General features: G+C 39.6%; 1 protein-coding gene across 2 annotated transcripts in view; it reads right to left on the reverse strand.

Moving 5' to 3' along the window:
• The window catches only part of LOC140725264 (ATP-binding cassette sub-family C member 9-like), a 166,290-nt gene that overhangs the window by 36,506 nt on the left and 116,893 nt on the right, over positions 1-12,891 (reverse strand). For both annotated transcript variants that reach the window (XM_073040510.1, XM_073040521.1), the window contains 2 exons: positions 7,830-7,987; positions 1,811-1,934 (listed from right to left, as the gene is read on the reverse strand). In XM_073040510.1, coding sequence (XP_072896611.1) covers positions 1,811-1,934; positions 7,830-7,987 — 282 coding nt within the window. The remainder of the gene's footprint in view (positions 1-1,810; positions 1,935-7,829; positions 7,988-12,891) is intronic.

The following is a 12,891-nucleotide window of genomic DNA, read 5'->3' on the forward strand; positions in this document are numbered from 1 at the left end:
ATAACAGTGGGATCCCAGAGCACCAAAGTGCTATTGAAATCTAGTCGTCACAATTATGGCGCTTCTAACACAGGGAACAACTTCATTTCTGGGTGACATATACCATCTTGAAGTGGTCATCGTGTTTCATTCCAGGACGACTCACTTTAGTTGCACAGAACTTAAATAAATAGTGTGCATGGTTGAGTTTCCGGTCAAGTACAACTGTGAAGAAGTAGGGCAATGGGGGAATATGCCCGCTTTATTTAGAGCACTCTGAAGCAGAGTGCATAGGCAGGATTGGAGGGGAAGGGAATGTTGTAAGAACACTGATAAAGAATGGCAGGCAAGAGTGCTCTTATAGAAATTATTGAAATCCAAATATTTCACACATATTTGAAAGACATTTATTTAAAAACTAAATGTTAATAATAATCAAAATGTATAATTTTTAAAAGCAAAATACTATATTTGTGATTTCTTCATCAAATTCTATTTCAACCCTCTGGAAAGGCACAGGGAACATACAGTATGACTTTCCCAGTCAAGCTTTCATGTGATATTATTTCCCCCTTATTATTGTAGGTACATGACTAAACAAAATGCTTTGACTCATCAACATTTTGAGGTCCCAAGTAACATTAAGTATAGCAAATGGGAAAATGCAGCTTGATACAACAGAAATGCAGCTAGCTTTGGGAGGAGGCTAGGATTTATTCTGCATCCCTAACACAAGAAAATCTGCAGATGCTGGAAATCCAAGTGACACACACAAAATGCTGGAGGAACTCAGCAGGCCAGGCAGCGTCTATGGAGAAGAGTAAATAGTCGCTGTTTCGGGCTGAGATCCATTCTGCATCCGTTTCACTTCTGATGCTGATTCCAGGTGCCTAAACTTCAAGTTCTCTACTTATATCTATAGCATCCCTCACCTTAATTAACAAGATTATTTACTAATGGAATGAGATTTTATGTACATAGATATTAAATGTACATCCACTTCCACATTGTGCATTCTGTCTACAACCAACTGCAATTTTTAACATTTTTGTCTCTGCTCCAGTTTGAACATTTGCCATAGCTGCCTTCAAAAGCCTGATTAAAAACAACAGCAATGTTGCTTTGATCCATGTCCGTCGATAAGCATCTAAAACAAAAGTCTATTCTCATCTCTAAACATATAAACAATCAAACCTTCTGGAGACAGAGGAGTCTAGGCTTCGATTATTCTGGTATTAGCAAATTGCTTTCAGTTTTAATCCTCTAAACCACCTTCATCACCACTGTCAGGGACCAAAACAAAGGTCAGAGATTCAGATGCTCCTCCTGCAATCTCATCTGCTGTATTCATTGCTCTTGATGTTGTTTGGTCTACATCGGCAAGATGAAGCTCCTTCTAGGGGACTATCTTGCATAACAGCTGTGGTCTGTCTGGAATGTCCTGGTTGCATGCCATTTCAAATCCCCTTCACATTCCTACTCTAGGCCTATCAGTCCTAGCTGGGGTGAGACCAAACACAGTTGATGAACTGCACCTCGTATTCCACTGGGTTGTGTACAACCAAATGGCATGAACACTGAATTTTCTAACTTTAAGTGACCCACGCACCCTCTTTTCTCTCTCCTTCTGCTCCCCCCCCCCAGTGCTTCAAGTTCAAGTATAACCAGAGTATAAATGCCATAAAAATCATACTTTTTATACTAAATAGCTTACCACTCCACCTGTTTGTATTCCTCCTGATTAAGTGATCTAACATGACCTTTCACATAAGAAATGCCATTTCAATATACAGTACGTAATATTCAAAGATTTGTGAGTATATTACTTTACCTTGCCTACAATAACTGTAATTTTACTTTTGAGAATTTTTACTGAGATATCCTGAAGGACAGATCTCTCAGAGTTACTATTCCATGTAAAGTAGCCACGGTGGATCTCCAGTACACAGCTTGTACTAGGAAAAAGAAAATATTGCATTCAATTTTTAAGTAATTTTTGATTACATTCAAACACAACAAACACTAAAAGTTTATATATCTTTCCCTTCATTTTGATAAACTTTGCATTTTTAAAATGAAGAGTGCAACATTCATGAAGTCATAGAATCACAGAGAGATTCAGTACTGAGGCTTCCCTTTGCCTATGGAGTCCACACCAACCTTCAACCACCCACTTTACACTAATATTGCAATAACCTCATTTTTTTTTACATTTTACTCATATTCCTAGTCAATGGGATGCCAGAATGAACTCATTTGGTGAAAAGGATTACTGAAATGGTGTGTATTCCATTATATAGGCTCCCATGCCATATACTAGTGAGCATAGTACAGGAGAAAAGATCAGGTGAATGCATGGCTAAAGAATTGGTGTAGCTGAATGAAATGGAATTGAGATGATTAAAGACCTATAAATCCCCAGGGCTCATTTGTCTGTATCACCAAGTATGCAAGGAAGCAGACTTAGAAACAACAGATGCACTGGCATTCAATTCCCAACGTTCTTTAGACTTTGGAACAGAGCCAATAGCTTGGAGGGCTCTAGCTGTTGTGAACTGAAATACAACAACCAAAAGGGCACTGAAATACAATGGGATAAGTACTTGTAGGGAACAAGTACTTACAAGAGCCAGAGAATGAAATGAATGAATGAATAGGCATACCAAACAAGCCACAGCCGAGGCACCGTGTTGTGTCCTTGAGCAGGGCACTTAACCACACATTGTCCACCCAGCTGAAAATGGGTACTGGCAAAAATGATGGGGGTTAACCTCACGATAGACTGACGTCCTAGCCTGGGGGGGGGGGGGGGGGGGAGTGGTCTCATCCTCTTCATGCCACGGAAACTGACATAAGCACCAGTCCGATAAGCCTATAAGGCTCGGGACAGACTTTAACTTTAACATACCAAACAACCATCATAACCATAACACACTGAATAATCTCCTTCCAAACTATATTTTTTATCCAATTCTATTGAAGGATGTTTCTAGGCTTGAAACCAAGGGCTGGGACATGATGGACAGTTAAATAATTGAGCTTACTCAAACATCCATGAATAATACCTGCTCTCGGAAGATTTTCAACTTTAAAACTATAAACGAGATTAAAGACATAATACAAGTAAAAGCAAATGGATGTTATTTATCCAAAGAGACACACGAAAGGAGATTTGTGGAACATATTGTATAAAATTGTAATGAGGAGGCAACAGCAATATGAGCACAGGCTAATAATTCAACCTGTAAATGACAACAAGATAACATTTAAAACATCCTTATAAACCTGTGGTTCTTGGCTTTGGTAAGGACTGACGGATTTATTTCTGAGTAAACGGTTGCGAAGATCCAGGCAGAATGGCACTGCTACTACTCCAATGTACTCACTCTGTGGGGAATGGGGGCGGGGATAAATCTGTTCTCATGAAGCAGCTGTACTTTTATTTTAACATGTACAGAGAACAAGTCCTCATCTGAATAAATGCTCAAGTTAAATGAATACTCCAATTGTCTGGTAACTGCTGTGCATCGTATTTTCAAAGGAATCTTTGACATTCTAATAGAGTGGGGTTAAAGATCATAAAATGTTTTTTAGTTACATACACTGGATTCTTTGTTCAAATTTCAGGACAGTGAACTATTTAATAAAAAATATCTATAATACAAGCCAAATGTTTCAATATGTAATGCACTGGATATTATATGAAATAAATCACAACATATCAACACTAAATACAACCATTTAGTTATGATAATAACTGTGAATAAACAGTCCATTTTTAAATTAAGCAATTAATTGCACTAAATAAAAGGTATAGAATAATACAAAAGGCTACTGGCAACAGTGTAAAGTTTAAAAACATATAATCCTTGCTAAGCGGTAGGACTGTAACAATCCTACCGTCTAGCAATGATTATACGTTTTTAAACACTTTGCAATATTGAACTTGTTAGTATGGACTATAGAAACCTCAAGCTTTACACTGTTGCCAGTAGCCTTTTGTATTATTCTATACCTTTATGTTTTCTTTTCTCTTCAGTAAACAGACTTCAATATGGTGTAGAGTTGCAAACAATTTCTTCCTTTTGGACACTGCAAAGGCTAAACGTCCTTGATGTAGTGCTATAGGTCTAAACTACAGAACAATCCATCATATTGTGTACAACAATACCATCATTTTTCATTCCCCCCCCCCCCCCTTATTGCTTTCTTGGTGCCTTTTGTTGGTTTTTAACAGCTTCCCACTAATTTTTGCTAAATTATATGCTCTCTCTTTTGCTTTTATGCTGTCTTTGACTTTCTGTGTTAGCCAAGGTTGCCTCATCCCTCCCCCCCTTTAGAATGCTGCTGCTTCTTTGAAATGAACCAACCTGCATCTTCTGAATTGCCCCCAGAAACTCCAGCCAGTGCTGTTTTGCCATTATACTTGCTACTGTCCCCTTGCATTAAACTTGGGCCAGTTCCTCTCTCATGTCTCTTGTTTCCTTTACTCCACTTTAATACCAATACAAGATGCTCTAAAAAGCCATCTCATAGACATTCTACAAATTCCTTCTCTTGCAATCCAGCAACAAAATAATTTTCCTAAACTAACTTCAAATTGAAATCCCGCATGACCATTGAAACCTTGCCCTTTTTACGTGCCTTTTCTGTCTCTCGTTGTAACTTGTACCCCACAGCCTGGCTACTGTTTGGAGGCCTGCATATAAATCCAATCTGGGCTTTCTTATCCTTTCAGTTTCCTAACTCTATCCACAATGTCTCTACATCTTCTGATCCTATATCACTTCTCTCTGAGGATTTCATTTCATTTTTTTCAGTCCTGACTCAGTGATGCCCATAACATCATACTTGTCAATGTCTAACCACACTACAAGATTACCTACCACATGCATTCAAATACAATACCTTCAGTCCTGTATTCACAATTCTTTTTCAATTTTGTCTCCATGTTGCCTGATGCTAAATTCTTATCCCTTTCTAAACTTTTTGTCTTATTATTTATTCTGAAGACTTCTGTAAATTGTCCTGTACTCTCCTTCCTTTTTACTTTATCCATACTTTTCCGAGTTGAACCCAGCCCCTACTATGTAGTTAAGCCCTATGGAGAGTAGGTTCCCCAAGGATTAGTATGGTAAATGTACAAGGAGTTAAATGAATACTAACATTTGTATTTATCTTGGACAATGAAATAGAAGCCAGTACAGTGACGTCCTCGAGCTTATCAATATTATGAAGGAGGAGGTGTTGCCAGTCATACAGCAATACAGCATGGATATACTGTAGGACCTTCAGCTCAACAAGTCCACGATGGTCACACTGTCCACCTAACTTGTCTCATGTTCCTGTGCTTGGCCCATATTCATCCATGTACTTTTTAAATGATACTATTGTACCTCTCAACCACTGCCTCTAACAGCTGATTCCACCTACTCACAACCCTCTGGTGAAAACGTTGCCTTTCAAGTCTTTCTTAAACCTTACTCCTCTTACCCTAAGTCTCTGCCCCCTATCTTGGGGGAAAAGTCTGCTTTTATCCATCTTATCAGTGTCTCTCATAATTTAAGACATTTTAATAAGGTCACCCCTCATTCTCGTGTGTTCCAAGGAATCAAGACCCAGCCTGGCCAACCTCTCCCTGCAACTCAGGACCTCTAATCCTGGCAACATCCTTTGAAATCTGCCCTTTTTCCAGTTTAACCACATTTTCCCTATAACAGGGTGACCAGATCTGTACAAAGTACTCCAAGTGTGGCCTCGCCAATTATACAACTGTATCCTAATGTGCCAGCTCCTATACTCAGTACTTTGACTAATGAAGCCAATGTGTTAAATGACTTTGTCATCACCCTGTACTAGACCCAGTACATAAGTGCCATTACAAAGAAAGTACGGTAGTCCTCTACTTTCTTAGAAGTTTGTGAAGATTAGGCATGTCATCTAAAACTTTAACAAACTTCTAGAGATGGACATTGGAGAGTATACGGACTGGTTGCATGTCGGCCTGGTATGGAAACGCTAATGCCCTTGAACAGAAAAGCCTACAAAAAGAGGCAGATACAGACTAGTCCATCATGGGTAAAGCCCTCCCCACTATTGAGCACATATAAGAAACACTGCCACAGAAAAGCAACATTGATCATCAAGAACCCCACCATCCAGGCCATGCTCACTTCTCACTGCTGCCATCAGACAGGAGGTACAGGAGCCTCAGGACCCACACCACTATGTTCAGGAATAGTTACAGTATTATGCCTCAACCATCACACTCTTGAACCAGAGGGAATAACTTCACTCACCCTAACACTGAACTGTTCCCACAACCTATGGACTCACTTTCAAGGACTCTTCATCTTGTTCCTAATACTTATTTATTTATTATTTTCTTTTTGTATTTGCACGTGGCTTGTTTGTTTGCCTGTCTTGTTGCGTGCGGTTTTTCATTGATTCTATGGTGTTTCTTTGGATCCAATGTGAATGCCCCCAAGAAAGAGGAGTTCAGGGTTGTATTTGGTGACATATGTATATGTAGTTTGAAAATAAATTTACTTCGAACTTTGAACCTGTGATGCAACTTTCAACAAACTATGCACTTGTACCCCCATATCCCAAGGATAGTCATTCATAGCCTCCAAAATCCAATGTATTCTTTTTCCCTCTTCTTGACCTGAGGCTTAATATCTCTCATCAGCCAGCTTCCCTAAACTTGTCAGGTTTACCCTTCACACTGTTCTGCGACTTTTGCTAATACACTTAAGTCTCTCACTTGCTACTCATTCTCTTTGCTTCAAACAGGCTCTTAGAATCGACTCCTTATAGATTCTGTCTTATTCCCTCAAAATTAGCTCTGCTCCAGTTTAGAACCCCAAACCATGTACCTGTCCTATTCTTTTCCATCACTATCTTAAAACTAATAAAACTATGGCTACTAGAGTCACTGTCATTTCAGTTACCGGCCCTGCCTTGTTCCTCAAGTGAAGGTCGAGTGTCCTGAGTAGGACCCTGTATATCGACTCAGTAAAACTTCCTGCCCACGTTTCACAAGTTTCACCTGTCTAGGCCTTAACACTTTGGGTAGTTTAGTTAATACCAAAGAAATTAAAGTCTCCCGCTAATGCATCACTTTTATTCTTACGATTATGAAGAATGAGCAAATTATCTAAATGCAAGCTCCTCAAATGGGGGGGGGGGGGCGCGTCCATTATTCAGCCCCAGTTTCTAAGATCTAACCCTATGGTCTCACTGGACAATCCCCAGGAATACCACTCCATCACTACTGTTATGTCCATTCCTTATCAAGGTATAGAAAAGATTCACAAGGACACTGTCTGACATAGAGGGTTTGAGTTCTCAAGAGAGATTGTATCGGCTGGGTCTGTTTCCCCAGGGGCAAAGGAGGCCGAAAGGAAACACGATAGGGGCATATAAAATTATGAGAGATGCAGACAGCCAGTGTCCGTTTTTCATGGTATGGAGCATTGGTTTAGTGTGAGAGGGAGGAGGCTAGAGGGGTGATTTTTTTTTAAAACACAAGGACTACTTGGTATTTGAAATGAGCTGTCAGGATTGGTGGTGAAGGCAGGAAGTAATGAAATGTAAGAAACACCCGCACAAGTACTTAAAAGAAAAGGGCATAGAGAGATTGAAATTAATCCAGGGATGTGGATCAGTATAGGTAGCTATGAAGGTCAACATAGGAGAAGCAAGCTAAAGGACCTGTTTCTATCCTGTATAACTCAATGACTATTTTTAAGTTACTTTACAGCAATATTACTAACAGTTGTTAGTTGTAAACAATAAATAACTAACTACAACAAATTTAGAATCAATGAATGAGTCTGAAATTTCACCTGCATTTGGGAAGGAGTTCCGTATCATTTGGATCACATTCTTCCAGCTTTGCTTCATTGGAGTAATTCATTATAGCTTCTGGATGGGGTTTGTTTTGGTAGTCCGAAGAATCATTGCTGTTGAAACGATCAGAAACATCTTTTTCTGTTGGCAGGAGCTGCAAGGTTAAAGTCAAGTATGATTTTAATAAGAAGAAATTACACATTTTTTTGGTAAAATTCAGGTCAATCATTCTTCCAAAATTAAATGGAATGAGTGACAAAGTTACTTTATGAAACATAGATTTAGAGTAATTACCTATGGTAACCATTAAAGACCAAATAAGTCTTTCATAGAGTCTGTTTTACTGTATTTTAATATTTTATTTAAGTCTTACAAGATCATGAAGCAATGGCATGACAACCTATTATTCAAAGGTTTTGACCATTTGATCAAGCAACTAAACTGAAATTGATGACTCAGCATGAAGAAGACAGAATTAAAAGATTTCCCCTTGAACATGCTCTACCATTCAATGAGACTGTGATTGATCTGTATCCAGATTCTATCCATTGGTCTAAACTTCTTTATATGGCAAAAAGCTATCAATCTGTTATTTAAAACCATTAATTGTGCTAGCGCTTATCAATATTATAAAGGGAATCGAACAAAAAGTTTTATTTAAACTTCTTGCTTGAAATGGCCCTTTAAACATTAATGGTGTTTGTTACTAGTTTTCTCCCACCAATAGAATCAGGAAGCATATCTTTACACAAAGAGTAGGATTGAGACAGCCTCTTCCCCAATAAACTGTTGAAGCCAAGTTAATTTTTCTCTCTCAACAGTCACTTGATCTGCTGAACTGCTTATGCTATCCTGGTACAAGCTACTAACAATAACTTTTATTTTCACAGAATTCTGTTAGTCCTTTACAATTCAGTGGGTTCCAGTAAATTGGGCTATTGATTAATCAGGACAGTCATTTGTGACAACTCTTAAAAGAACAATAACAAATTGAGAAAATAGCTTGGATTCCCTTCATTTATATGGGAATCTTTTGCTTAATTGAACAGTTTCTAACCAGTGTCAGATTTGTACATTTGTGTGGCTGCTACACACTACACCGTGCTTAGAGCGAACAATTTTTAAAAATAGTGTCAGCTGTGTGTGCTTGCGTTCAAAAAGCAGTAACTTTTGTCACAGATAGTTGATGAGAATGGGGATTAGGGGTGTATGAGATATCCAGGGAGGGGTAGCATCTTTGTGAAGGGGTTTGTCTTGTTCATTCCAAGGCAGCTCACTCACCTCTGATCCCCACCGGACACTCAACTCTCACCTATAGCTCCAAGTAGCTGTTTGTGTGCAACGACGCCCACACCCCAGTACACCGCTTGGACAGGAGAGCCCGGTGAGATAGGGTCATGCCTATCCTAGCACGTGAAGTCAGCTCCGGCAGACTGGGCGTATCAGATCCACAGTGAGATCTAATGGCCAGGAAGGCGGCTCTGCAATGCTCCATGGAGAGCAAAGGCAATTATGAGGCACATAAGCAGTCATGGTCATCCACTGCAACCAAGGAAGACTCTAGTTGCGATGCTTGTGTGTACCACTGGACCTGGACTTCCAAAGCCGAGAGAGTGGGAGTGCCCAAGTGCAATGGCTTTTCCACTTTAAAAACTCTGCAACACAGGCTTTCTGTCACTGTAGGACACAATGGACAATGACCAGTTGGTGAAAAATAAGCAGCAAGACAATTTAGAACTGTTTTTCTCACTGTGGTTTCAATCGTTCAGGCTTGGAGATGCCAGGGAGTGAAAATGAAACAACTTCACTATTTCAACAAGTTAGGAACTATGAATAATTTGAAGATATTGGCAATCATCTTGAATGTTACAATGAAAATGAAGATTTGGAGGATGCAATTGTCAAAAGCATTGTATTAAGGTAGTCCATTATCTACACTAGGCATCTATGCTGATTTTGTTCATTAACAGTCGATCAAAAATCTTCCTCCAGCAGATTGTTTGTTGCTCCGGATCCCAGCATCAGTAGTTTTTTGCATCTCCATTAGACATGTCTGCCCAAGGGTTTCGGCCCAAAACGTTGAGAGCACTTTTTTCAAAGATGCTGCCTGGCCTGCTGAGTTCCTCCAGCATTTTGTGTGTGTTGCTCAGATTTTCTCTTGTTTGAGACATAGTTTTGCCCATTTACTTAATTTATTAGTATCACTGCAATATTACCTTCCCATCTACATTGTCCTCTGCAAATCTGGAAAGGTGATTTTCCATGCCTCATTCAAGTAGTTCATTGGCAGAATGAAAAGTTCCACCAGAGGGCAGATATCCTCATCCTCATTACAATCAAACTGAGTTGAACACGAGTTGTGTTATAACTTAATAGACCAGTGCTGGGAAAGAGGAAGAAACCAGATGACTCCATTCAGCAGTCATTATAGGCTAAAAGACCTGATTTTATATTGTAAGTCATTATATTCTAATGATTCTTATCTGTTACATAATATTTAATTCTTTAGTGTCTTTTAAAATCTACTGTCCTGTTTATTATTTATTGTAATGCCTGCACTGTTTCTGTGCACTTTACGCAGTCCTGTGTAGGTCTGTAGTCTAGTGTAGCTTTCTCTGTGTTGTTGTTTTTTTTAACGTAGTTCAGTCTAGTTTTTGTACTGTGTCATGTAACACCATGGTCCTGAAAAACGTTGTCTCATTTTTACTATGTACTGTACCAGCAGTTATGGTCAAAATGACAATAAAAGTGACTTGACTTGTAGACTCTAAAGTACAATTACCTAATCTTTTTTTTGTTTTAAACAAGTTAATAAAGCTAAGAAAATGTTATTGACCTGAAATCTTAATTCAGTTTCCGTCTCCATGGATGGTGCCCAATCTGCCATATATTTCCAGTATTTTCAATCTTAATTTAAAATTTCTTATACTCTACCTGAAGTATTTACCTTTTGTAGCATTACTGTACCATCTGCTTCCCACAAACTTGCTCTCCTATCACATTAATTTTATTTACCCTTCCTGCTTTGAGTGGTTGGTGATAAAACATATCAACTCCTGCATGAGAAGTGACTTAGATCCACTCCAATTTGCTGACCGTGGAAACTATAGAAAGGGTGCAGAGGAGATTTACAATTATGTTGCCTGGATTGGGGAGCATCCCTTATGAGAATGGGTTGAGTGAACTCAGCCTTTTTTCCTTGGAGCGACGGAGGATGAAAGGTGACCTGATAGAGGCGTATAAGATGATGAGAGGCATTGATCATGTGGATAGTCAGAGGCTTTTTCCCAGGATTGAAATGGCTAGCACGAGAGGGCACAGTTTTAAGATGCTTGGAAGTAGGTACAGAGGAGATGCCGGGGAAAGTTTTTTTTTTACACAGAGAGTGGTGAGTACGTGGAATGGGCTGGCGGTGGTGGAGGTGGAAATGATAGGGTCTTTTAGGAGACATGGAGGTTGGAAAAATAGAGGGCTATGGGTAAGCATAGGTAATCTCGAAGGTAAGGACACGTTTGGCACAGCTTTGTGGGCCAAAGTGCCTGTATTGTGCTGTAGGTTTTCTGTGTTTCAATGGAGCAACAGGTCAACAGCAGATGCCACCTCACTGGTTCTTCATTCAACGTCTGGACAGCAAAGATATATACCTTTGTACATCAGGATGCTCTTGATCAACTACAGCTCAGCCTTCAATACCACCATCCCCTCAAAGATAATCAATAAGCTTCTAGGTCTTGGCCTCAATACCTCCTTGTGCAATTGGATGCTCAATTTCTTCAGAAGCAGACACTAGTCAGTTTGGATTAGCAACAACATTTCTTTAAAAATCTACATCAGCACAGGTGTTCTACAAGGCTGTGCGTTTAGCTCTCTGCTCTACTCACTTTACATTTGTGACTGTGTGGCTAAGCACAGCTCCAATACCATATTCAAGTTTGCTAATGACACCATTGTTGCAGGCTGAATCGAAGGTGGTGATGAATCAGCGTATAGGAAGGAAATCGAAAATCTGGCTGTCTGGTGCCACAACAACAACCTCTTGCTCAATGTCAACAAAACCAAGGAGCTGCTGAGTGTTTTCAGGAGAAGGAAACCAGAGGTCCATGAGCCAGCCCTCATCGAAGGATCAGAGGTGGACAGGGTCAACACCTTTAAATTCCTCGGTGTTATCATTTCAGAGGACCTGTCCTGGGCCCAGAATACAAGTGCAATTATGAAAAAAGCACAGCAGCGGCTCTACTTCCTCAGGAGTTTGGGAAATTTGGCATTACATCTAAAACTTCTATAGATGTGTGGTGAAGAGTATACTGTACTGACTGATTTCAACATCGTATGGAAACACTAATGCCCTTGAACAGGAAGTCCCACAAAAGGCAGCTCAGTCCACCAGGGATAAAGCCCTCCTCACCATTGAGCACAGGAAAGCAGCATCCATTTCATCAGGGATGACCGCCAGCTAGGACATGCTCTCTTCTCGTGCAGCCAACAGGGAGTTGGTAGAGGAGCCTCAGCACTCACACCACACAGTTACCACCCCTCAACCAAAGGAGAACATTTCACTTGCCCCATCATTGAAATGTTCCCACAACCAGCGGACTCCCTTTCAAAGACTCGTCACTTTACCTTCTTGATAATTATTGTTTAATTATTTATGTAATGTATTTATTTTTGCATTTGCACAATTTGTTGTCTTTGGCACACTGGTTAAACACTCAAGTTTGTGCAGTCTTTCATTGATAATGTTATGGTTATTTTTCTATTGATTTATTGAGTATGCCCACAAGAAAATGAATTTCAGGGTTGTAAATGGCGACATATATGTACTTTGATAATAATTTACTTTGAACTTGGAACCACTATTTTCACTGAGCTAGTTGAAAATGCCTCGAGGAAGGTATTAAAATGGGAGAAGTTCTGAAAGCTCAAATTTCAAATGATATTCCCATTGACTTCGATTCAGGCTTAATCTTATGGCAACAGGAAACTTTTACTGAGTGTAACAGAATGAGGTACCAGGCTGGGTGTAATCCAAGCCAGGTATACTGAATACTAAAGTGAATG

The sequence above is a fragment of the Hemitrygon akajei genome, chromosome 1, assembly GCF_048418815.1.
Source record: "Hemitrygon akajei chromosome 1, sHemAka1.3, whole genome shotgun sequence".
Lineage (NCBI taxonomy): Eukaryota > Metazoa > Chordata > Chondrichthyes > Myliobatiformes > Dasyatidae > Hemitrygon > Hemitrygon akajei.